At 36.7% G+C, this 26,315-nt stretch overlaps 3 protein-coding genes across 4 annotated transcripts in view; 2 read left to right on the top strand and 1 right to left on the bottom strand.

Moving 5' to 3' along the window:
- Window positions 1–77: 77 nt before the first annotated feature.
- LOC137394821 (UMP-CMP kinase-like) lies at window positions 78–15,403 on the bottom strand. Of its 2 annotated transcripts, none has more exons than XM_068081600.1 (7): window positions 15,283–15,403; window positions 13,601–13,736; window positions 12,819–12,962; window positions 5,424–5,561; window positions 2,414–2,490; window positions 805–901; window positions 78–342 (listed from the first exon to the last, which is right to left on the bottom strand). In XM_068081600.1, the coding sequence occupies exons 2-7, from the start codon at window positions 13,727–13,729 to the stop codon at window positions 304–306; spliced, it is 624 nt and encodes a 207-aa protein (XP_067937701.1). In that variant the 5' UTR covers window positions 13,730–13,736; window positions 15,283–15,403; the 3' UTR covers window positions 78–303. The 2 variants fall into 2 exon arrangements, with proteins under 2 accessions (XP_067937701.1, XP_067937693.1); XM_068081592.1 differs by having other exon boundaries at window positions 15,272–15,381.
- Window positions 3,740–4,672, top strand: LOC137385292 (uncharacterized; the record flags this gene model as incomplete). Its single annotated transcript, XM_068071736.1, has 1 exon — window positions 3,740–4,672. A coding segment is annotated over one exon (933 nt), but the record flags the coding sequence as incomplete, so codon positions are not given.
- Window positions 15,404–16,516: 1,113 nt separating the features above from the next.
- Window positions 16,517–26,315, top strand: part of LOC137401982 (SCL-interrupting locus protein homolog) — a 28,069-nt gene continuing 18,270 nt past the window's right edge. Inside the window, exons 1-6 of the mRNA XM_068088454.1 lie at window positions 16,517–16,704; window positions 16,857–17,139; window positions 17,270–17,335; window positions 19,789–20,036; window positions 23,304–23,387; window positions 23,814–24,042. Coding sequence (XP_067944555.1) covers window positions 16,700–16,704; window positions 16,857–17,139; window positions 17,270–17,335; window positions 19,789–20,036; window positions 23,304–23,387; window positions 23,814–24,042 — 915 coding nt within the window. The 5' untranslated portion in view covers window positions 16,517–16,699. The remainder of the gene's footprint in view (window positions 16,705–16,856; window positions 17,140–17,269; window positions 17,336–19,788; window positions 20,037–23,303; window positions 23,388–23,813; window positions 24,043–26,315) is intronic.

Below are 26,315 nucleotides of genomic sequence, written 5' to 3'. Positions count from 1 at the left end.
ATTCAGTGCTCCTCTCCTATTTTTTCCTTCATATTCACGCTTATCTTTATATCCATACTGATTACATACAATTCATGAGACATATTTTTTATTTACTAGATTATAGAAAATACATGAATATGAATTAGCTCATGATCATAAAGTGGTTTGGCAATGGCTAAAAGCTGTTCAGGCCGTCACACTAAAATCATATTTAAAATGTACAATTAGAGTACTAAGTAGTGTGAAAATAATTAAATATAACTAATATATGCTATGGAACTGTCAGTTAGTTGTATGTTGACAGAACATTTGCTCATCTCATCAACGTTGTGAGAAAACTTCCCGCACTTTCATAAACACCTATAAAAGAAATCTGCTGTGAATCATCAAAACATAAACATTTTAATTTCTTTAGTGATTACGAATATTCAAGTATGAAATTCTGCCCTTTTTGAATGTACAACACTCCTTAGGTTTTCAGATTTTGTGTTATGAAAAAAGGAGCATTATACTCAGGTGATTACTGTACTAGCACTACTTGTACTACTTGTACTTAGTCACTACATACTGCGTTGCATCACGTTACACTATGACATATGACACTTAACAATATGACCTTAAATAGAATAAGTAGCTCACAACCTGTAAATACATGTCCTCTTACATAAACTAAGCCAATGAAATCGCATCAGGCTCCCATCGCATCAGGCTCCCATCGCATCAGGCTCCCATCGCATCAGGCTCCCATCGCATCAGGCTCCCACCAGTCACGAAATAATCAGATTAATGGCATGTTTAAGCTACGATGAAAAATCACATCACCTTGTCAGCATCTTGAGCAGCGTTAATTTTCCGAACGAGCCCCAGCGAATTGTAGTGGTCTATTATCTTAGTTGTTGAGGTGTTATAAGTGACAATGCTACAAAAGGAGCTGCATGTATGAAGTGTTTGTAATAAAATAGAGACATCTAGTGATGTATAGGAAATCAGCAACAGAGCGGTGAAATGAAGCCCACATGAGACATATTTAGAAAAGCATATGAACCTAGCTGTAATCTACGTACGCATACTATTGCAGCCAAAATGCACTTTTAGAGCCACTTCATGTTTTTGCTTCAAATTTTACAATATTAAAGCAAATTCTTTTACGCTCACGCAACATTAGTCCTGCACACGCAACATTAGTCCTGCACCCGCAACATTAGTCCTGCTCACGCAACATTAGTCCTGCTCACGCAACATTAGTCCTGCACACGCAACATTAATCCTGCACCCGCAACATTAGTCCTGCACCCGCAACATTAGTCCTGCTCACGCAACATTAGTCCTGCTCACGCAACATTAGTCCTGCACACGCAACATTAATCCTGCACCCGCAACATTAGTCCTGCACCCGCAACATTAGTCCTGCTCACGCAACATTAGTCCTGCTCACGCAACATTAGTCCTGCACACGCAACATTAGTCCTGCTCCCGCAACATTAGTCCTGCACCCGCAACATTAGTCCTGCTCACACAACATTAATCCTGCACCCGCAACATTAGTCCTGCACCCGCAACATTAGTCCTGCACCCGCAACGTTAGTCCTGCACCCGCAACATTAGTCCTGCACCCGCAACATTAGTCCTGCACCCGCAACATTAGTCCTGCTCACGCAACATTAGTCCTGCTCACGCAACATTAGTCATGCACCCGCAACATTAGTCCTGCACACGCAACATTAGTCCTGCTCCCGCAACATTAGTCCTGCACACGCAACATTAGTCCTGCTCCCGCAACATTAGTCCTGCACCCGCAACATTAGTCCTGCTCACACAACATTAATCCTGCACCCGCAACATTAGTCGTGCACCCGCAACATTAGTCCTGCACCCGCAACATTAGTCCTGCACCCGCAACATTAGTCCTGCACACGCAACATTAGTCATGCACCCGCAACATTAGTCCTGCACACGCAACATTAGTCCTGCACCCGCAACATTAGTCCTGCTCACGCAACAATAGTCCTGCTCACGCAACATTAGTCCTGCACATAGAACATTAGTCCTGCACACGCAACATTAGTCCTGCACACGCAACATTAGTCATGCACACGCAACATTAGTCCTGCACCCGAACACGCAACATTAGTCCTGCACCTGGGTGGCTGCGCAGACCGCTGATGGAGGATGGAAGAAACTAGAATCGTTTGTCTTCCTTTCGCCACCAGTAATAATTATCCATAGGCTGAGACTGAATTGAATAATTCATTAGGGAAAGAGAAGGCTGAATTCAAAGAGTAGAAGAGGGCTGATTAGCAAATGCGATACACAAAAATAGAGACCCTCTAGAACAGGGTTTCATGCTTGTGATTTACTCAGCATGATGCTGGCAAGACTCAATCTTGAATATTTCGGCTTTATAAGGTAGTATCATGAAAAGCCTACTTACCGTTTGCGCGTGCTGCCTTCATTATCATCCGTGCGACCACTAGTCAGACCCCGCTTGATGCATCGCTTCACGCATTCCTGAAATTAATGTCGATAAAAGTGATTCCTAGAGCCACTAATCTATAGGAATATGAACCCCTAACTGGTTCATATCGCTACTACTCTACAACTGATTCCTATAGTCACTACTCTACAACTGATTCCTATAGCTACTACTCTACAACTGATTCCTATAGCTACTACTATACAACTGATTCCTATAGCCACTACTCTACAACTGATTCCTATAGCTACTACTCAACAACTGATTCCAATAGCTACTACTCTACAACTGATTCCTATAGCTACTACTCTACAACTGATTCCTATAGCTACTACTCTACAACTGATTTCTATAGCCACTACTCTACAACCGATTCCTATAGCTACTACTCTACAACTCATTCCTATAGCTGCTACTCTACAACTCATTCCTATAGCTACTACTCTACAACTGATTCCAATAGCCACTACTCTACAACCGATTCCTATAGCTACTACTCTACAACTCATTCCTATAGCTGCTACTCTACAACTGATTCCTATAGCTACTACTCTACAACTCATTCCTATAGCTACTACTCTACAACTGATTCCAATAGCTACTACTATACAACTGATTCCTATAGCTACTACTCTACAACTGATTCCAATAGCCACTACTCTACAACTCATTCCTATAGCTGCTACTCTACAACTGATTCCTATAGCTACTACTCTACAACTCATTCCTATAGCTACTACTCTACAACTGATTCCAATAGCTACTACTATACAACTGATTCCTATAGCTACTACTCTACAACTGATTCCAATAGCCACTACTCTACAACTGATTCCTATAGCCACTACTCTACAACTGATTCCTATAGCTACTACTCTACAACTGAATCCTATAGCTACTACTCTACAACTGATTCCTATAGCTGCTACTCTACAACCGATTCCTATAGCCACTACTCTACAACTGATTCCTATAGCCACTACTCTACAACTGATTCCTATAGCCACTACTCTACAACTGATTCCTATAGCTACTACTCTACAACCGATTCCTATAGCTGCTACTCTACAACCGATTCCTATAGCCACTACTCTACAACTGATTCCTATAGCCACTACTCTACAACTGATTCCTATAGCCACTACTCTACAACTGATTCCTATAGCTGCTACTCTACAACCGATTCCTATAGCCACTACTCTACAACTGATTCCTATAGCCACTACTCTACAACTGATTCCTATAGCCACTACTCTACAACTGATTCCTATAGCTACTACTCTACAACTGATTCCTATAGCCACTACTCTACAACTGATTCCTATAGCTACTACTCTACAACTGATTCCTATAGCCACTACTCTACAACTGATTCCTATAGCTACTACTCTACAACTGATTCCAATAGCCACTACTCTACAACTGATTCCTATAGCTACTACTCTACAACTGATTCCTATAGTCACTACTCTACAACTGATTCTTATAGCTACTACTCTACAACTGATTCCTATAGCCACTACTCTACAACTGATTCCTATAGCTACTAATCTACAACTGATTCCTATAGCTACTACTCTACAACTGACTCCTATAGCTACTACTCTACAACTGATTCCTATAGCTACTACTCTACAACTCATTCCTATAACTACTACTCTACAACTGATTCCTATAGCTACTACTCTACAACTGACTCCTATAGCTACTACTCTACAACTCATTCCTATAGCTACTACTCTACAACTGATTCCTATAGCCACTACTCTACAACTGATTCCTATAGCTACTACTCTACAACTGATTCCTATAGCTACTACTCTACAACTGACTCCTATAGCTACTACTCTACAACTCATTCCTATAGCTACTACTCTACAACTGATTCCTATAGCCACTACTCTACAACTGATTCCTATAGCTACTACTCTACAACTGATTCCTATAGCTACTACTCTGCAACTGATTCCTATAGTCACTACTCTACAACTGATTCCTATAGCTACTACTCTACAACTCATTCCTATAGCTACTACTCTACAACTGACTCCTATAGCTACTACTCTACAACTAATTCCTATAGCTACTACTCTACAACTGATTCCTATAGCTGCTACTCTACAACCGATTCCTATAGCTACTACTCTACAACTGATTCCTATAGCTACTACTCTACAACTGATTCCAATAGCCACTACATTACACTGTAATGTTTAGCCCAAGAATATCTAGCTTGTATCATACAATGTAATGTTTAGCCCAAGTTGATCTAGCTTATATCATAGTGCTTAACATTTTCAAGCCTTTGTATTTTCACCTGATCCTTCATACACTTCTGGGTTACGTACTCAGACTACATACATTTCTGGGTTACATACGTAGACTACATACACTTCTGGGCTACGTACGCAGACTACATACACTTCTGGGTTACTTACGTAGACTACATACACTTCTGGGACAAAGGATACAAAGGACTACACAATTTTGTTCGCTATGAAAGTAATACATTTAAATCTAATATGTAGGGAGTGTTAGTTTAGACAAATAGTTCTACAGAAATGACTGACAGAGAAATGAAAAGTGGCTGCTAACAGAACATTAATTGATAATGACATACTCATTGAAATTTTTGGTAATGAACAATCAAATATGGACAAAACTAGAAAGCTTGTCCTCTGAAGCTTCAAAGCTATGCTCAATTGACAAGGAATTGTGCTATTTTAAGCACTTTCATAGTCAATTGAAAGTTGTTAACATGGTCTAGAATCAGGGGAACCGCCTGTCTACTCAAAACTGCCTCAAAGGGTTAATAGATGGCTCCTCCCAAACCACTCATTTTCCCCAGCTAATAGTAAGTTAAATGTTGAAATCCTGTTACAACCTGTTGCATGGATCGATAGTGCTTGGTGCAACTTCCTTGATCCACCTAAAAATCTGACCAGATGGAGCTTAGGAAAACCCTTACCTCCTCAGGACAATCAAAAAAAAGAACAAATTTTACATCTGCTTTGTCGTCCATCTCTTTCTGCCATCCACTCATGTTTTCTTCATTGCGAGGGAAGCCATCTATCAGAAAGTCATTTTTGCAGCTCTCTTGCATAGCCTGAAAATGATGAGATAGTAAGTCCTACAACACAGCCTACCACGACGCTCATGGCCTTTCATGCCCTGCCCTATCCCGCTCATGGCCTATCACGCCTACCTTACTACACTCATGGCCTATCACACTCACAGCATATCATGTCCTGCCCTAACACGCCATGCCCTATCACGCCCATGTCCTTTCACGCAATGCCCTATCACGCCATGCCCTATCACCCTCATGGCCTATCACGCTCATGGCATATCACGCTCATGGCCTATCACGCTCATGCCCTAGCACCCCATGCCCTATCACACCATGCCCTATCACGCTCATGGCCTATCAGGCTCATGCCCTATCACACCATGCCCTATAACGCTCATGCCCTATCACGCTCATAGGCAACGATCTCCACCACCAACACCTAATTACCAGGAAGACATTTAAGTAAAGCACATGGCCACACTAAGGAAGTTTTCTCTCGGGCTTCAGCCTCTTACAAACGGGAGCTAAATAGCGTTTACAATAATAGCGTTTACAATAATAGCGTTTACAATAATATTGCTTCTGGTGATCTGTTAAAAATTTAAAAAAAGCTGTTCCATGCTTGAGCATTGTTATTAATTACATTTTTCAAAGCGTCATTTTATAAGCAGCAGTTGATGCTGTGAGACATAAAAATAGGTATGAATTCTTGAAGGCCAGTTTCACTGACTACTGCTAATATAGGTTAAAATACTACACTGCTACAGGTTAAAATGCTATACTGCTATAGGTTAAAATAATATACTGCTATAGGTTAAAATACTATACTGCTATAGGTTAAAATACTATACTGCTATAGGTTAAAATACTATACTGCTATAGGTTAAAATGCTATACTGCTATAGGTTAAAATACTACAATGCTATAGGTTAAAATGCTATACTGCTATAGGTTAAAATACTATACTGCTATAGGTTAAAATACTATACTGCTATAGGTTAAAATGCTATACTGCTATAGGTTAAAATGCTATACTGCTATAGGTTAAAATACTATACTGCTATAGGTTAAAATACTATACTGCTATAGGTTAAAATACTATACTGCTATAGGTTAAAATACTATACTGCTATAGGTTAAAATACTATACTGCTATAGGTTAAAATGCTATACTGCTATAGGTTAAAATACTACAATGCTATAGGTTAAAATGCTATACTGCTATAGGTTAAAATACTATACTGCTATAGGTTAAAATACTATACTGCTATAGGTTAAAATGCTATACTGCTATAGGTTAAAATGCTATACTGCTATAGGTTAAAATACTATACTGCTATAGGTTAAAATACTATACTGCTATGGGTTAAAATACTATACTGCTATAGGTTAAAATACTATACTGCTATAGGTTAAAATACTATACTGCTATAGGTTAAAATACTATACTGCTATAGGTTAAAATGCTATACTGCTATAGGTTAAAATACTATACTGCTATAGGTTAAAATACTATACTGCTATAGGTTAAAATACTATACTGCTATAGGTTAAAATGCTATACTGCTATAGGTTAAAATGCTATACTGCTATAGGTTAAAATACTATACTGCTATAGGTTAAAATACTATACTGCTATAGGTTAACATAAATCATGTCTATATAGCGATGTTTACGGTTTAGCTACAGTAGAAGCGTTCCGCATGCGTTTGACAGGTTCTTTACTTAGTCTAAACATGTATGCAGAAGTCATTAAGTCACATACATATAGACTTCATACAAACAGCCGAGTCATTAAGTCACATACATATAGACTTCATACAAACAGAAGTCATTAAGTCACATACATATAGACTTCATACAAACAGCCGAGTCATTAAGTCACATACATATAGACTTCATACAAACAGAAGTCATTAAGTCACATACATATAGACTTCATACAAACAGCCGAGTCATTAAGTCACATACATATAGACTTCATACAAACAGCCGAGCCATTGCTAACTCTTGATAATTAACAGAACTAAACAAGCAAGGAAACAATAATTCCACGCAAGGTTAAGCTCAGGTCCAAGCTTAAATGTTGCCTTCTTGTGAAATGTACAAGTTGTCCTACCTTGAAAATTTTTTGCTTGGATACCGATCTCATACATTTAAGCTATTTGAACTGTACTGCACCTTTCTTCTTTTTCTAATTTCTATTAGCTCTTTTAAAAGTAAATTTGAACTTCTAAAAAGTACTTAACCTTTTTAGTTTTAACGAAAAAGTTTTAGCCTTTTTTTCCCATTTAGTTTTTGTGTTTGCATGAGCAAAGTAAACGCATGTTAGGCTGCCAGAGTACATTGCGGAGGCTGTTACGCAGTTTTACATACTTTTGTTAATTTTCTTGGTATTGCTCTTTTTGTCAAGCATTTGTGGTTGAAGTACAGTAAAAAAGACTACAGGTTATTTTTTACAGTACTTCAACTACGGCAGATATTACCATAACACCTGACGCAGTATGTACCTAAGTGGAAGGTATTAACCTAACACCCGACACCGTATGTACCTAAGTGAGAGGTATTAACCTAACACCCGACACCGTATGTACCTAAGTGGGTGGTATTAACCTAACACCCGACACCGTATGTACCTAAGTGGGTGGTATTAACCTAACACCCGACACTGTATGTACCTAAGTGAGAGGTATTAACCTAACACCCGACACTGTATGTACCTAAGTGGGTGGTATTAACCTAACACCCGACACTGTATGTACCTAAGTGAGAGGTATTAATCTAACACCCGACACTGTATGTGCATAAAAACGAATTCATGGCAAACATCGCCGTTTGACTTGCTAGCATGCAAAACATATTCTTGATAATTTTTAATAAGCCATGTTAACTCCGAGTCGGCATTAAGCGAGTCCGTAGATAAGGGAGGACTACCTGTATGTATTCTGGTATCTAATCTTTATCTACCGTAAAACTTCTATTTGAACGCTATAGTGCTCTATTTTTTAACCCGTCAACTAGATTGGCACCCTATTAGAGGTGACATTCAAATAAAGGGTGGCGTTGTACTTTTTTGCTAAATGTTTTCATAATTTTTATGGGCGAATTTCGCCAATATTTTTCACTCTTCTTTGGGCGAGCGACACAAACCTTCTTTGAATGGAACAAATCTCCTATAACTTACTTTCAACTGGTCATAGATCTCTAAATAAATATATGTATTAAAAAGCTGAGTATAGTCAAGTGGGGTAAGTGCACCATTGGGGCAAGTGCACCAGCTGTTGATATTTTATCAGCCAATCCCTGCATAACTGTCTATGAGTTGCAGGACTATTACCCATGATCCTCCTCAGGAAGCTATAGTCCCTGCATTCTGGATTTCAAATTTTTTGTGAAGTGAGCAACAAAAACGTAAATGCACTATTTAAGTAGTTGGCTTTAAATTTAGAGCTGTTCACTGATAATTTTATAACTTTCATTTTAGTGGATATTTGTTTTGGCTAACTATTGAGTGTAACTGGTGTCTGTCCATAGAATACTTTTTTTCTTGTTTTAATCCAAACAAATAATTTTGTATTATTTTAACTGGGGTGGTGCACTTGCCCCTGATAATTTTAGAGACAGGGGCAAGTGCACCTATGTAGTACACATTAACATTAATCTATGTGCACCTTAATATATAACAAGGGCAGGGCAAGTGCACCACCCGGCAAACATGTAGTTCTCCATCAAAAGAGACAGTTCAATCTCATTTCAAGTTCTCCAATCTCTATAGTCTTTTTTGTTATACTTTTGAGTTAGTCTAGGTCAAATTTGCGGTTCACTTAAGTAAAACTGGTCACTTGAATTGCAATGGTATAGAATTGCTAATTTTTAAAATTTTAATGTTCAATACGATCAACATTTCAGTGGTGCGGTACAAGCTCAAAAAAACTTTTTTTTTCATTTCTATTGAATTTTATATAATTTCAATATCAGCAATTTAGTGCATTTGCCTCTGTTTGTCAACCAATGCATAACAATGGCAAAGAAGGCTAGGTGGTGCGCTTACCCCTGTATATGGGGTAAATGCACCACCTAGACACACATTTTTTAGCGCTTCATATAAAGCAATGATATTTAACTAACAGTCTTTTAGTGCTGATATTCTTGCTCAGAACATTCTGGAGTTTCACAATGACAAATATTAGACTCAAATATTTAGTTTAAGCAAAGCAGTAAGACTGAGAAGTTGAATTACCTCTATTCGATGGTGTACTTACCCCACTTGACCCTATATTCATATATTGCTCTACCAATTAATATCTATTGCTTGCAATTAACTTATGACGATCTTGCAGCCTGCGTTGCAATTCGTTGGAGCTTTCAACTTTTTAAATCGTCATCGAAACTTGAAAAGGCACACTTTTATTTTATAATTATATTTAATAATGTTGCATAAAAACTCATCGCGCTCATTGATATGTTTGCAGCCAAAACTGAATTTTTATGTGCGATAGATGAGGAGTTATAAGATAGATGAGGAGTTATAAGATAGATGAAGAGTTATAAGATAGATGAGGAGTTATAAGATAGATGAGGAGTTATAAAATAGATGAGGAGTTATAAGATAGATGAGGAGTTATAAGATAGATGAGGAGTTATAAGATAGATGAGGAGTTATAAGATAGATGAGGAGTTATAAGATAGATGAGGAGTTATAAGATAGATGAGGAGTTATAAGATAGATGAGGAGTTATAAGATAGATGAGGAGTTATAAGATAGATGAGGAGTTATAAGATAGATGAGGAGTTATAAGATAGATGAGGAGTTATAAGATAGATGAGGAGTTATAAGATAGATGAGGAGTTATAAGATAGATGAGGAGTTATAAGATAGATGAGGAGTTATAAGATAGATGAGGAGTTATAAGATAGATGAGGAGTTATAAGATAGATGAGGAGTTATAAGATAGATGAGGAGTTATAAGATAGATGAGGAGTTATAAGATAGATGAGGAGTTATAAGATAGATGAGGAGTTATAAGATAGATGAGGAGTTATAAGATAGATGAGGAGTTATAAGATAGATGAGGAGTTATAAGATAGATGAGGAGTTATAAGATAGATGAGGAGTTATAAGATAGATGAGGAGTTATAAGATAGATGAGGAGTTATAAGATAGATGAGGAGTTATAAGATAGATGAGGAGTTATAAGATAGATGAGGGGTTATAAGATAGATGAGGGGTTATAAGATAGATGAGGAGTTATAAGATAGATGAGGAGTTATAAGATAGATGAGGAGTTATAACATAGATGAGGAGTTATAAGATAGATGAGGAGTTATAAGATAGATGAGGAGTTATAAGATAGATGAGGAGTTATAAGATAGATGAGGAGTTATAAGATAGATGAGGAGTTATAAGATAGATGAAGAGTTATAAGATAGATGAGGAGTTATAAGATAGATGAAGAGTTATAAGATAGATGAGGAGTTATAAGATAGATGAGGAGTTATAAAATAGATGAGGAGTTATAAGATAGATGAGGAGTTATAAGATAGATGAAGAGTTATAAGATAGATGAGGAGTTATAAGATAGATGAGGAGTTATAAGATAGATGAGGAGTTATAAGATAGATGAGGAGTTATAAGATAGATGAGGAGTTATAAGATAGATGAGGAGTTATAAGATAGATGAGGAGTTATAACATAGATGAGGAGTTATAAGATAGATGAGGAGTTATAAGATAGATGAGGAGTTATAAGATAGATGAGGAGTTATAAGATAGATGAGGAGTTATAAGATAGATGAGGAGTTATAAGATAGATGAGGAGTTATAAGATAGATGAGGAGTTATAAGATAGATGAGGAGTTATAAGATAGATGAGGAGTTATAAGATAGATGAGGAGTTATAAGCGTGAATCCATCGTAAGCAGAGTTTAGATAACTGCAATGATGCTGTCAAATAATATGCTACAAATCTGCAAATTTATGATATATATAATAATAATCTATCAAATGCTACAAATATATATTCAAGAACAAGTGACATAAACGAACCATACTAATAATTATACATGCAGAAACAAAGATTCACATTTTTGAAACAAAAATATTTGCATTGTTTGCTCGGCCAGTCGCGTTCTGATTGTTGCTTACACTCTTTCTGCACTGCTGAACTAGTCAATACTAGTTGGCTAACTTAGCACCCAAACACTGTTTTATCAGAGCAAAACATTTACACATTGCCATTTAGAATACACATTTCGCGTAAATAAAGAGAAACCTTAATTTTGCACATGCGTACTAAGCAGAAGTTTTAGCCTCAAAATAGTACTACAGATTCCATCATAAATGTTATTTACGGTTTTTAATATATGCCAAAGTATCAGGACCGCGTTAAACAAAGAAATACTATTAATTTGATAGAGTTATTAATCATTTCTATGGTGTTGCTTTCAAAGTTTTAATGAAAGACCGTAACGCATTGGAATTAAAAAATGGACTTTGATACGAACAGCAACAACAAAGGAAGTAAGTGTTCTTGATGTAACCGAGTCATTATTAGTACCATTATGTGAGAAAGATTTTACTGATCGCTTATGGGCTCGTAAAGATAAAAAAAATGTCATAGTGGCGTTCAAATAGAGTTTTTACGGTAATCTGTATTACATAGATCTATGAGTCTAGTTATCTCCACATACACCTATGTGGTGTCTTTCCTACGACTGCATAGATCAAGTGCTAATCTTCAAACTGCTTATAATACCAGAATTTGCGTAGGTGAAACCATTACAATAACTCATTTTCAGATAATACTTAGCATTCACAACCAAGATTTATATTCACATTGTGGAGATGGAGTGTTCGACTGGTAAGCAAGTGAACAGCAATATTATTCATCAAACCGAGCTATAAAACCTTCAGACAAAGATATTTTTTCAGATACGCTGGTGCTATCTATGTGAATATCAATTTTACTGTTAGTAACCGTTTAGAGTGTTTTTCATTTTAATTTAGCATTTATATGTTATAACTGTGCACAGATTTGCTGTCCGAGTTCATCGATGTTTACATTGATTATGAGAGGAGTAAAATTCTGTGTGAAGCACGCTCTACATAGACTCTATCATACTGATATTCTGGTTTACCTTCACTCGGCCATGAACAGAGAATGTAAAAGACTGAGCCGCTCAACTTGCTTCATATTTGCATGATTTTGACGAACATTTCCAAGCATTACATCTAACTTGACAGACATGAGCAGGTCTCCACCATATGATCTTACTCGATAAACATTAGTCATACCCTACGCAATAGCTGGCATGTAACCTCTACAGGTACGATCGTTCCATTTCTAATGTGACCTTCAATCATCTCCGCAAGCTCTCCTTCTTTGGCCCTCTCAGCTCGAAGAAGATCCCCAGCGGAAAGGTGGACATAACCAAACTCCTTCGAAGAAATATGAAGGTTCAAATTTAAGCATCAAAGATGATTCACATATGAGGCTTTTAGTTAGTTTGAAATTACTTTTTTTCACGCGATTCTTGATGCTCAATCAATTGTAAAACTCAAGCCTGGTAGAGCTACTTCTCGAGAAATTGGAGGTCAGAAAGATTTATTGCATCCAAAAGGGTTAATGACGCTCCGCCCAAAGGAAACTGCAAAATAGAGGTGACATTCGTTTCACCCATTAAAGGGTTAAATATATCTTCCCGAAATTTTGACGAGCTATTCGAAAAATACAACGCCTGTCTCTGTTTGAATGCCACCTCTATTTGACCACCACTATAGCGGAAAGGTTGAAAAATAAGTGCGCAATGGCATTCAAATAGAGGTTTTACGGTAGGTTATTATTTTCTATCTTATTTTTGATTTTCGCCAGCTCCCCGCTTGCATTTATGAAAATGCAATATTTTGAGAAAGCTTTGAACATCCTATAAAAAAAACTTTCAGTGTGAAGTCAAACATTTGCTGCAATCATACATTGTACGTTAGAAATTTAAGATTTCAAAACAATCATAAACTGTATATCCTGTTAGAAATTATAAAGGTACTAGCCAAGTGTAGATGTGGAGACCAGTTCTTACCTCCACTATTTTCTGACACTGCGTTCCTTTGCCAGCCCCTGGACCGCCAAGTACAAATACAACATTAAATTTAGACATGGCTGTAAGAGTAGCTTTAAACAGTCGCTGTAGGATGTGTTTAAATAACATCTAACACCTGGAACAATAGAAGTAACATTTGAATGCAAAATATTTTTCACTTAAAACCAAAAGCGTATAAAATGTTATTGCAGTTATATGTAAGTAGTACATGGCCAGTAAAACTAAGTTTTTGATCATGCACAAAAAATAAAAACCTCCAATATATTGTAGTATAATCGCTGAACTATTAAAGCTGCAAATGTACAAATATTCGTTTAGGTGACATATTCATACTAACAAGTATCAAGATGATAGACAAAAATTATGTCAATCCTCAAAATCCTAAAACATTACACTAATCCCAACCAGTACTAGATTATACTGAGCCTAAATCAATCAGCCTCCATTCCTTCAAGGTTTAGAAAAACCTTCCAGGTTTCCCAAGGTTTATAAACATATACCTCTAAGAAAAATAACATATTGTAGAAAAACTTTCATCCTGTGTTCACTTCGCTCTACATGTACTTTACATTTGCAACAAATTTGGTCCAAGAAGATTTTTGATTACAGTTTTGGTTTACACCGAAGGGCATCACTGAAAATAGTACAAGACAATTGAGTTGAAATCATTTTTCATGTTGATTGCTTGTCTAAAAATTTTGCTCATTATGTTTAGTGTTTTTCCAGTTGACTAACATCTTAGAGAAGATGTCTAGTTAGCCTTAACTGGGGCTAAAAGAAGCAATAATTTCTTAATGTGTATCTACAGCAGTTATTGATTTTACTGCCTGATTCTTCCACAAATATAGCTTATTTTTGCATTTTACCAGACATAATACATACACCCCAATTCAACAACATCCTTAATAGCCTCATACTCATGGAAACATTATGACGAATATGCTGCTTTCTTTTATTAAGGAAGGTTCTTTTCATATCTTTCCATCATCAAAAACTTTTAAAGCGTACTCACACATATCACAACCTATTGTTGTGATATGTGTGAAAGCATATGTTGTGATATGTGTTCATACGTGAAAAGCATAACTTTACTGAGTGTTTTGAAAAGCAGATAAACACAGTAAGCTTTGTTGGCAAGTTTAAATATTATTTACAACTTAATATAATTTGTAAGCAATATTTCAGTCAAATGAAATATTATTAGATGCAAATAGCATCATAAGTTTTACATTTAAATATTTATATGTTTTAACGTAAAGCTTGGTAAATATTCAGTTCAAATGGAATAACGTATTAAAACTACTTCTACTACATGCAACTTAAAAGTGCTTCAGCGGGCATTCAGGATACCTGAAGCGTAATAATTCTTGTGAAATAACAGCATTAGCAATTTAAGTGTAAGTGACATGTAAAAACAGTGCTAGTGAGCCAGTGTGAATTGTCTCTAGGATAACCCTGGGTGATTACCATTTGTTGTGGCAAATAAAAAAAACTATTCGGTAATATAATCTAATAGACACGCATTTATACAGTTTTCGTATTTATAACCAGTAATAAGCTGTTTCGCGTCACACAGATAAAAACGATGTGGTACTTGTTTAGCACTTCAAACACCACAGTTCAGCCGTGGTTTGAAAATGAGATACTTACATGATACTTACTCGATAGCAATAGTACACTTGTAATTAGCCCCAGGGGCCTTGAGAAAGTGCCTCAGAAGTAAAAAATTGGTTAATACTCTAGTTCACCTAAATTCCAGCATTAGGCTAAGTTAAGTTTCAGTCTGAGATTTAAGTCTTAAGTCTCTAACGGTTTCGGGTAAGAAACTGTTATGAAATAGGCGAGTCACGGCGTATAATACACAATATGGTCAACAATCGGCTTAATTTAATATACTTATAAAAACTCTTTTAAATGAAAAAAAATCAATGACTGTAACAGACTCTCCACACATTTTTTACACTAGTGCTCAAGAGTGAGCGTAAATTCTACAAACTTATTGGTATTATTGATGCAGTAGTGCATTATCTAAAACTCGCAAGTCGGAAGCTAGAACGACCAAACAATTCGAAAACACGTTTAATGATATGCCAAATATTATACGATAAAATAACGTCGTCAAATTTTATCATATACATGTACGTAATAAAAAGCACGTCCTTCTATTAATGAAAATATTGTTATGCCATTAAGATCGATAAGCGAGAGGATATTGATAAAACTACAACAAAACTGTATCCGCAGTAACGTGACGGTTTCGACACTTATTTTTCGGTGAAGGGCGCTAACTTGAGCCTCCTGTCTGTAAAAATCAGCTAAAGTTTGTTTACATGCGCATGCGCATTATATACCAAGCCTTCGTCGCGATCTCGGAAGCGGTTTATTTAATTGTATATTTTAGAGGATAGAATATCCTAAAAGCTTTATAATTGTATTAAGCAGATAAACAATATGCGTTCCACAATGTTTTACAAGTATTTTTTTGGTTTTTGGTATCTTTTGCAAATATATTAAAGCTGAAGTGGTTTCATCGTTTGATGGGCTAGCGCGAGTATAAAGACATTTGATTTTCATTAAAATAGTATTTAATATTAACTGTGTGGACAGCTTGTGAATATATGTATTTTGATAATTTGTAACATTAGCTCATAGTTAAGGATATATTTGTTTTCAACTGCATCTACTAGAAAGAATAGTGCTGCAAACCCAACTTGTCATGCAACTTTCATGTTGTACCTATGTCAAGTGCTATATATATACGTATATAAGAAAATGTTTTTATTAACTTGTCAAACTACTGACAGTAAAATAATTCAAGTATCTTTGACCTTTGTCATTTTAATTTCTTCAAATTTTTGTTATTGACGGATAGTCAATTGATGAAAATATACATTATAGGCCTATCTAGATATGACTAAAATGTTGGCTTTTTATTTTATACATTTTAGGTAATCTCATCAGCCAAGAATTTAAATCTAGTGCCACTTAATGTGAACTACTGTATGGCTAGTTGAACTATAGAAAATCCATTATATTGCCCTGTTGCCCATTTTGTGAGAAAGTTACGATGCTTGAAAAATGAGGTAGGTGGTATGTGACAGCTAATTAAACCAAACTTTTTGCGCCATAGTTCAGCTGCATATGTTATTATATATTTCAAACATATCTTTATAATTTTGTACACTTTATGATCATTATAATTACACAATTTAAAAAAAGGTTCTAAAACTTTTAGATCCCATATTCCACTAACATTTCCATCTACAAGGAGAGCATTGTGGTCACACACATCACTTGGAGAGCCAGTAGTGCTCTCCTGCCCTTGCCTCAGTCTTTCTGTCACTGAGCAAGCTCTCTACCTTGCTTATGGCCTCTCTAGGACCACAAAATCAATCCATTGTTGGCTCGCTGGTATAGTCAGAGTTGAAGCAGATTGTAGTGAAATAATCATATGCATCGACCATTTAGAAAGTGATGCAGCAGAGGATCTTTCCAATCCTTTCAAAATCTCGACTAAGGTGAAGATTTATACCATCTATTAAAGTTGTGATTTTTATGATCATTTTGTTCTCCGTTTGCTGGTTAACTGAGCCACTAAGGGTCACTCAGATCTTGCTTTCGCATAAATGCATTGTCATAATATTGTAGTTAAATCGAAGTTCAAGGCATCAAGTCAGTCCACTAAATCTAGCAACTGTAGAAAATGCAGTTATGGTATGTATGCTTGACCAAATTTATATCTGTTTTCGCATCAGACCACATCACAATGTTTGTTTGTATTTGAATGTCTTATATTTTCTTGGTCAAATCAGCTTATTCATTGCTGTGTAATGGAGATAATACGGTAGATGGTGACATTGGATTAGCTTAAGCTCAAGAATCTAGTTGTTTGATGTTCAAATCACAACGCATGAGCTGCAGCAAATACAGTAGGAATATATTAACTAGAAATTCCACTGTCATACAGCCCACGACCAAAGTGATAATGGAAAAAAGAAAGGGTACTGTTGGTTGTTGAAAAAGTAGCTCTCAGCAGGAATTGACAAAGTATAGTGTAAATGAGACTTGTTTGAAATAGAAATGTTCTAGAAATAGTTTGAAAAGCTTGGTTTAATACAATAATAAATCACACCTAATCACACCACATCTCACAAATCTACTACTATCTTAAACCTGTTTTACAACGATGAAAAAAAAAATTAATTTAAGCTGTAGGCCTAACCTACTGTAATGTATGTATTTTACTAACAACGATAAGGAAATATGTTTATTATAACTCAGAAATGCAAAAGTAGAAGTAAAATGGCATGCTAATGGGTACTATTCAGTTTGAAAGTTGGTTGCGTTGAATGTAGAATGGTTTTGATAGCGATTTTTAACAGAAAGCAAGTATTAGCCAGCCAATATTAGTAAGCCAATGTTAGAAGTAAAATGCACTGATATTATTAGAATAACCAATATTATTAATATAGTAATAGTATAAAACCAATGCACAATTTTGTGTACATTTCAAAACGTCATAGCTAACAATATCAAGAAGTGATATTTATATAGATTTTTAGAAAATCTATTTAAAAAAGTGTTTGGTCATGACAAACAGCAATAATGAAAGGAAAATATTATGTTTATATCTCTCCCGCTGCAATAGGAGAAATGCAATATTAGAAGTAAAATTCACTGATATTATTAGAATAACCAATTTTATTAATATAGTAATACAGTAATAATAGAAAACCAATGCACAATTTTGCAGCGATCTTTAACAGAAAGCAAGTATGAGCGTTCACGCGTCTGAAAGTTTTTTGCAAACTGGAGCAAAATGAAAGAAGGTTCTCGTCATAAAGGGGTATTGTAGTTCAGCCCTAGCTTGTACATAAGTTGTAAAGAATTTCGGCTAACGTTTTAAATAATGAAGCCTTCGGTGATTAGACAAAAAACATAAACTGATAAACTGTGTACCACAATTTCGTACCTATAAATCGGTCAACGCCTCAAACGATCTATGTTTATTACAGAAACCTTCGAATAAATTCGATTACAAGTAAACAATGCCATAGACTGGTGAAATGTGCACGTTATTTTTTCGCGAAATGGGCACGACTTGATCGTTCTATTCTCTGTCGACCGCCGTTTCAATTTCCGGTCTTAACTTTTATTAAACCAAGCTTTTCAAGCATTTTGTGGCAATTTTCGTCCAAATTAATCTGTCTATTTGTGTATAATCCGATCAGATGGGTAAGTTTTAAAATAATACCGACGGTTTACAAAGACATGATAACATATTTAAATAGGTTTAAATGTGTTTTGTATTGTTATTATACTTTAACGACTTTACAAAACGATGCTTAAATTTGTTGATGAAATTTCTAGACAAGGGTTCGTCTCATTGTTGATGAATAATTTTCGTAAGTTGTGTGCACATGCATTTATTATAAAAACTCCCACACTTCGCTCCGCTCGTTTGGTCGTGGGACAAGAAAATGAATACAACCTGACAAACAGCAGTACACAATTATGCAGTTGTTTTTTGATGGGGTCAAATCTGCGTTCTATATATATATTTCTCAAAGTCCGTGTGTAGGAATTCCGGCTATAGATCTTAAAATTCGTTCACAAGTCTTACGCCTAGCCCACTGGACTATGGAAGTTGAATTGCTAGCCTGCCAATATAAGGCATTATATCAGAGCAATACTTAACTGCTTTACGTATGACGCGGGTCATAGCATAACGTCACGAGAAGCTGTTCGCTCACATTATTAAACTGGCTAATAGCAAATCTTTCAATACTTTGAATTGTTTATAAGACAAAAAACTCTTCTCATGATATGTAGTTTGAAAGTTAGAATGGCAAATGTTGTAATATGTTAAATACAAATCAATTTTCTGTCCAAATACTCTTCTATGACACGGGCAACGCTGGGTGGCACAGCTAGTACACTTACATTGATATTACTTACACTTCATTGTCATTTCAAGCTTTTGATGGGGTCACTTACTTACTTACACTTCACTGTAATATCAAGCGGAGTGAATTTTTTCGTAAAAAAACAATACGCGTGTTAGTGACCCCGAAATTTTCTTTTTTGCACTCTTTGTGTCTCAAAGTCGACAGCAATATGTTGCTTTCTGAAATGAAATGCTGTAAATCTATTTATGTGTATGACAGCTGCTGGTAGAGAGATCTAGGCAGAGTAATAAGGTGCAACTATCAGAGTTCCTGCACGCGATGGCCGTGTGCACTTTCTTTGCTGGTGCTAACCAAATTCGCTGTGACATAGAGCTTGATGTATTCCTGCCGAGCTCAAAGTTTGATGCGAGACCGATTGAACCAGTCAGTGTAGCCTCTACAGCTCTGTCAAAGTCAGTGCTGAGCTCAGACAAGCATGGCGTTATCAGCACTCAGTACAAGTCAGGGTAAGCACCAATATAGAATTATTTTTTGTTTTAAACGCTTGCTCTGTGTGATTGTGGGCTCATCCTGGTCTGCGATTCTCTCTTTATCCCTATATCTAGAATCTCCATCTAGTTTTATTGGCAGTGAGTCTAGTGGTATTTGATTTGACAATGACTTAGGTAATCTTCACGAACAAATTCTATGGTTTACTCAATGTTGAAATTTTTATTTGTGATCTCTGTATTGGCTTTGTCTGTCCATCTGTTTGTTTTTGCTGTCAACTGACTTCATTCTCTGATTGGTACAATCATTTTGAGGCTTCAGAAGATAACCTCTTAGCTCCATTGCTTAGAGCAGAGGTTCTTAACCAGTGGGAAATTTTTCCACTGATGGGATAGACTGGAAAAGGTTAAAAACCAGTGGTTTAGAGTGTCAATCTAATGCATCGAATTAGATTGACAGCTAGGAAGGCTTTGAGCTCTCATAATGGCCAACATTTTTGTCATCCCATTAATTGCATGTACACCATTTTTTGATTGTGTTAAAAGTTGCTTATTTCAAACAACTGCTATAATAGCACAAAAACAAAAAGCTTTGACATCCATACTGCACTTTATCATTTCTGATAGATCAATATTGATACTGCACTTTATCATTTCTGATAGATAGTTCAACATTGATACCGCACTTTATCATTTCTGATAGATTCAAAAGTCGTCTTCATCAAGAATCTGTGAGTTCTCATAAACGAGTCACAAATGAAGCTAGACTCAGAAGGGATTACAATAGAAATTACAATTACAAATTACAATTATAGTAGTCCATCCAATAAGGAACACCAATTACAATAGTAGTCCATCCAATAAGGAACACCAATTACAATAGTAGTCCATCCAATAAGGAACACCAATTACAATAGTAGTCCATCCAATAAGGAACACCAATTACAATAGTAGTCCATCCAATAAGGAACACCAATTACAATAGTAGTCCATCCAATAAGGAACACCAATTACAATAGTAGTCCATCCAATAAGGAACACTAACTTCAATAGTAGTCCATCCAATACGGAACACTAATTTCAATAGTAGTCCATCCAATACAGACTTGTTTCAATGACTCAAATATGAATAAATTATTTTTCGTACTCCAATTACGAAAGCTTTGTAAAGGTAGCTATCATTTAAAATAACCAATGGAATTAAAGAAAATTTTTTGGAATAAACACGTTTGGTTCAATTTCAATTATAAACAGACTGCTTTTTATCATGCTCATGTAGAGTTGTAAAATGATTTCGAGCGAGCTAGATGCATAGTCATATGACCCGTTGGTGATCACAATGTGGATATGGCATGTTGGTGGTCACATTGTGGATATGGCATGTTGGTGATCACAATGTGGATATGGTATGTTCGTGATCACAATGTGGATATGGCATGTTTGCGATCACAATGTGAATATGGCATGTTCGTGATCACAATGTGGATATGGCATGTTCGTGATCACAATGTGGATATGGCATGTTCGTGATCACAATGTGGATATGGTATGTTCGTGATCACAATGTGGATATGGCATGTTCGCGATCACAATGTGGATATGATATGTTCGTGATCACAATGTGGATATGGCATGTTCGTGATCACAATGTGGATATGGTATGTTCGTGATCACAATGTGGATATGGTATGTTCGTGATCACAATGTGGATATGGCATGTTCGTGATCACAATGGGGATATGGTATGTTCGTGATCACAATGTGGATATGGCATGAAGCCTGACTATGAGAATATTTACTGAAGGCTATGCTGTGAAATAACAATTTACATTATTGTGCTCGTCTGTTTATCACTATGTTACTATACTTGACTGCCTGTAGTTGACATACATTAGGTAAACTGGAAGGACTTTACAAGTTTAGTTAGACATATTTTAAAAATGTTGTTCAATTTTGTTTGTTTTCAATACCATTTTGGCAGCATTATTTTCATAATTACGTATTATTTGAAGTTTTTTTATGGTGCCCTTACTCTTACTACCTTCAATTGTTAGCTGTTTAGTGTGAGGTAGTTTTGTACTTGTGACAGAGGACACCATGATGATGACTCTTTTCCATGCAGGTGTAAATACACCCCTTGTGAGTATAGCGTCCACATGTAGGTGTTGATGTACTCCTTGTGAGTATAGCGTCCACATGTAGGTGTTGATGTACTCCTTGTGAGTATAGCATCTACATGTAGGTGTTGATACACCCCTTGTTAGTATAGCATCCACATGTAGGTGTTGATGCGCCCCTTGTGGGTATAGCATCCACATGTAGGTGTTGATGTACCCCTTGTGAGTAAAGCGTCCACATGTAGATGTTGATGTACTCCTTGTGAGTATAGCATCCACATGTAGGTGTTGATACACCCCTTGTGAGTATAGCGTCCACATGTAGGTGTTGATGTACCCCTTGTGAGTATAGCGTCCACATGTAGATGTTGATGTATTCCTTGTGAGTATAGCATCCACATGTAGGTGTTGATACACCCCTTGTGAGTATAGCGTCCACATGTAGGTGTTGATACACCCCTTGTGAGTATAGCGTCCACATGTAGGTGTTGATGTGCCCCTTGTGAGTATAGCATCCACATGTAGGCGTTGATACACCCCTTGTGAGTATAGCGTCCACATGTAGGTGTTGATACACCCTTTGGGAATATAGCGTCCACATGTAGGTGTAGATGCACCCCTTGTAGGTATCGCATCCACATGCATGCGTAGATGCATCGCTTTGGGCTAGAGCATTTATGTGCTGGTATGTAATTGTCTATATAGGATGGGCAGAATTGACTAATCGCAGTAGCCTGTAGATAATCTACTAAATGACCATTTACGCATCAGGTAGCCTTGCATCTAACCATCTAGGCAGTAGGTAAGTTTGTTTAGACAGCAGAAAACCTTGCAGCTGACCATTTAGGCAGCAGTTGACCTTCCAGCTGACCATCCAGGGAGCAGCTGACCATCTAGGCAGCAGCTAACCATCTAGGCTGCTGCTGACCGTTTAGGCAGCAACTGGCTTTCTAAGCCAGAGACCTTTTTGCATCAGACCACTTAGGCAGCCGAAAACCCCTATATGTGATCATCTCATCTTTCTAAAAGGCCACAAATCTAGAACATTGTCCTTTTCTTTGCGACCAGGAGTTGAGAGTTGCAGACGTATGTAACTATAATTATTTTGCAACTGTTCATCTCAACACAAGGGCAAGCCTGTAATTTTTATCGCTTACTGGATTTTTAGATACTTGACCATGGACCAGTACAGAAAAGTCATCTTTCTTCTTGAGTCCGATCCCAAAGTTCTCACTCTACCAATAATCGGCATGTGAGTCCTCTATTTAAACATACCCTCAAGTAGTGTCTTTAGATCGGTTCTTGTACATACTTGGGACTTGTCGAAACTCTGTTGCAAAACAGAACATAGTCTGCTTCCGGTTAGTCTATGGTTAATATATGGTTACTACTTCAGAAAGTTCGGATTTGACTAGAAGGAAGGCTCCCCAAACCATTTGTTTAATTTTTGAGAGAAAAATTAAATGGTTATCATATCTTAAAGCGCAAATCAAATCAAATCACTTCATTTTACCGGAGACAACAAAGTAGATGTTCTTTGTTGAGCAATACACTGGAATAATTTTAAATTAGTTTCTGAAAGCGCTGTCAAGTTCGTGCATTCAATCTTGTGTCTAAAGCTCAGGGTTTAATTATTTTATGTAATTTAGTGCCTTTATCAGTTTTCTGTTTTCATAAGCTGGGTGAGTGGTGTTGAACTCATCAACCACCCATACATCTGGGCCTGCTGCATTCGCTACATGCACACGACACAGGTGCGTGATCGAGTTCCCAAACCTCTAGAGCCCTTCCTTCTCATACACAAGAGTCCATTGATGTCATCAGCGCAGTACTTTGATTGCACGCCTGATTCGTCTTCTCTTAACTACAAGCTAGTCTGTGGAGGCCAAGGGTTCTCTATGGACAAGGTATATTCTTGTTGTGCGGTGAAATTTAACCTTGTGAATAGTAAGAAAGATAATACAAAACAAAGCTAAATGCATGTTACTTGTGGTTTACATAAAACTCATGCAAACAATGTACCAACAGCTAAATGTATGTAACACATGGTTTACATAAAACTCATGCAAACAATGTACCAACAGCTAAATGTATGTAACACGTGGTTTACATAAAACTCATGCAAACAATGTACCAACAGCTAAATGTATGTAACACCTGGTTTACATAAAACTCATGCAAACAATGTACCAACAGCTAAATGTATGTAACACGTGGTTTACATAAAACTCATGCAAACAATGTACCAACAGCTAAATGTATGTAACACCTGGTTTACATAAAACTCATGCAAACAATGTACCAACAGCTAAATGAATATAACACGTGGTTTACATAAAACTCATGCAAACAATGTACCAACAGCTAAATGTATGTAACACCTGGTTTATATAAAACTTATGCAAACAATGGACCAACAGCTAAATGTATGTAACACCTGGTTTACATAAAACTCATGCAAACAATGTACCAACAGCACACGTCATTATGGAGTTCTTGTAAGCATTGTCTCAGGGGAATGTTGCCATGTTGGAACACCTCATTGGAACAAAATGTAAAAAAAATATGTTACAAATGCTGTTTCTTTTACAAATGTCCTTGTTTTCACATGAACACACGTAGAGAATGTTTTGTTTGTGCAGCTGGCTTTTCCAGCGCTCGTCATAATAAATTTCTCATTCTTCATAAAAGTTTTGTATAGAAATCCATTTTTAGGAAAATGACTGAAGATTTCGTAAATCTTAATCATTAAAGGTTGACTTGTAACAAAATTCACATTACAGTTATTTGGTATCAAAAGATTCACCATGTCTTACTCTGTTGTGTTGTTGGTGCAAAATGTGTGAAAATGTGATTGTTTATTGTGATTATTGTTATTGTTTTGTCATGTGATGTTCTCACCTGAATTGAAAGGCCAATAAAAGGCTTAATGTAAAACTTCTCGTAGCACTAGTTTATGACAAACACTTCGGGTTTTACCGAAAAGCCCGTATCAAATATAGATGCTCGCTACTTTACAGTTTTGTTTCGGCTTGGTCTAATCGTCTGGTCGTAATCTGATCATGTGACCCATACTTCCTGCCAAACAGCGCGAATAATTTCTGCAGCATTTTTCGACTATTTTAGGTGACCAACAGGCTCGTCATGTTTATGAGAAGATGATATGCACTTCTTCGAGTTAAGGTTAAAAAATTAAACGAATATTTATGGTAAGTTTTGAGATATCAGTGTTCAAAATGACATTATTACAATGATAATGAAATAGACGCGTGAGGACAATAGACACGGTTTTATTGAATGCGTGAAGTATATTTGTGAAAATATTTCGACGAATGAGGTTGCATGAAAGTGTAAACAGAAGCCATCTTGTTCAGCTACGTCCCATTTGAGTCGTTTTGGAAAGAGAGTCTAATCTTGGAACGAGATTCTAATCTACAGCAGTTTCGTGATGGCGGCGATCAACTGTTCGTTTTTGAGCTTTTAAGAACTTGTAATCACATGACCACGCATATTGCACCTACAACACAGCAGAGTAAGACATGATGAATCTTTTGATACCAAATAACTGTAATGTGAATTTTATTGCAAGTCAACCTTTAAAGATTAATCTTGATTAAAGAAATATTTGTACGTGTCTTGCAAAGATGGCTAAAGACACGAGAGGATAAAAGTTAGTCCGGTCCACCTTCCCAATCCTTTCACTGCTCACCCTGTGGTCCACCTCCTCAAGGATTACTGCTAAGTCCTGTCCACCTCAAGGATTACTGCTAGATCCTGTCCACCTCAAGGATTACTGCTAGATCCTGTCCACCTCAAGGATTACTGCTAGGTCCTGTCCACCTCAAGGATTACTGCTAGATCCTGTCCACCTCAAGGATTACTGCTGAATCTTGTCCACCTCAAAGATTACTGCTGGATCCTGTCCACCTCAAGGATTACTGCTAGATCCTGGCCAGGTCAAAGATTACTGCTGGATCCTGTCCACCTCCTCACGGATTACTGCTAGATCCTTTCCACCTCAAGGATTACGGCTAGATCCTGTTCACCTCAAGGATTACTGATAGATCCTGTCAACCTCAAGGATTACTGATAGATCCTGTCCACCTCAAGGATTACTGCTAGATCCTGTCCACCTCAAGGATTACTGCTCGGTCCTGTCCACTTCAATAATTACTGCTAG

Source organism: Watersipora subatra, chromosome 1 (assembly GCF_963576615.1).
Source record: "Watersipora subatra chromosome 1, tzWatSuba1.1, whole genome shotgun sequence".
NCBI lineage: Eukaryota > Metazoa > Bryozoa > Gymnolaemata > Cheilostomatida > Watersiporidae > Watersipora > Watersipora subatra.
Note: the sequence above shows the minus strand (reverse complement) of the source record. Positions and strands in the feature narration are given on the sequence as shown.

What these genes read in the sequence shown, in the direction of transcription:
- LOC137394821 (XM_068081600.1), bottom strand. Translation starts at nt 13,729, where the DNA reads ATGTTATTTAAACACATCCTACAGCGACTGTTTAAAGCTACTCTTACA. An exon ending in AGTGTCAGAAAATAGTGGAG is followed by an intron (nt 12,963 to 13,600) that starts GTAAGAACTGGT and finishes ATTTCTTCGAAG; the next exon opens with GAGTTTGGTTATGTCCACCT. An exon ending in CTGCTCAAGATGCTGACAAG is followed by an intron (nt 343 to 804) that starts GTGATGTGATTT and finishes TTTCTTTTATAG; the next exon opens with GTGTTTATGAAAGTGCGGGA.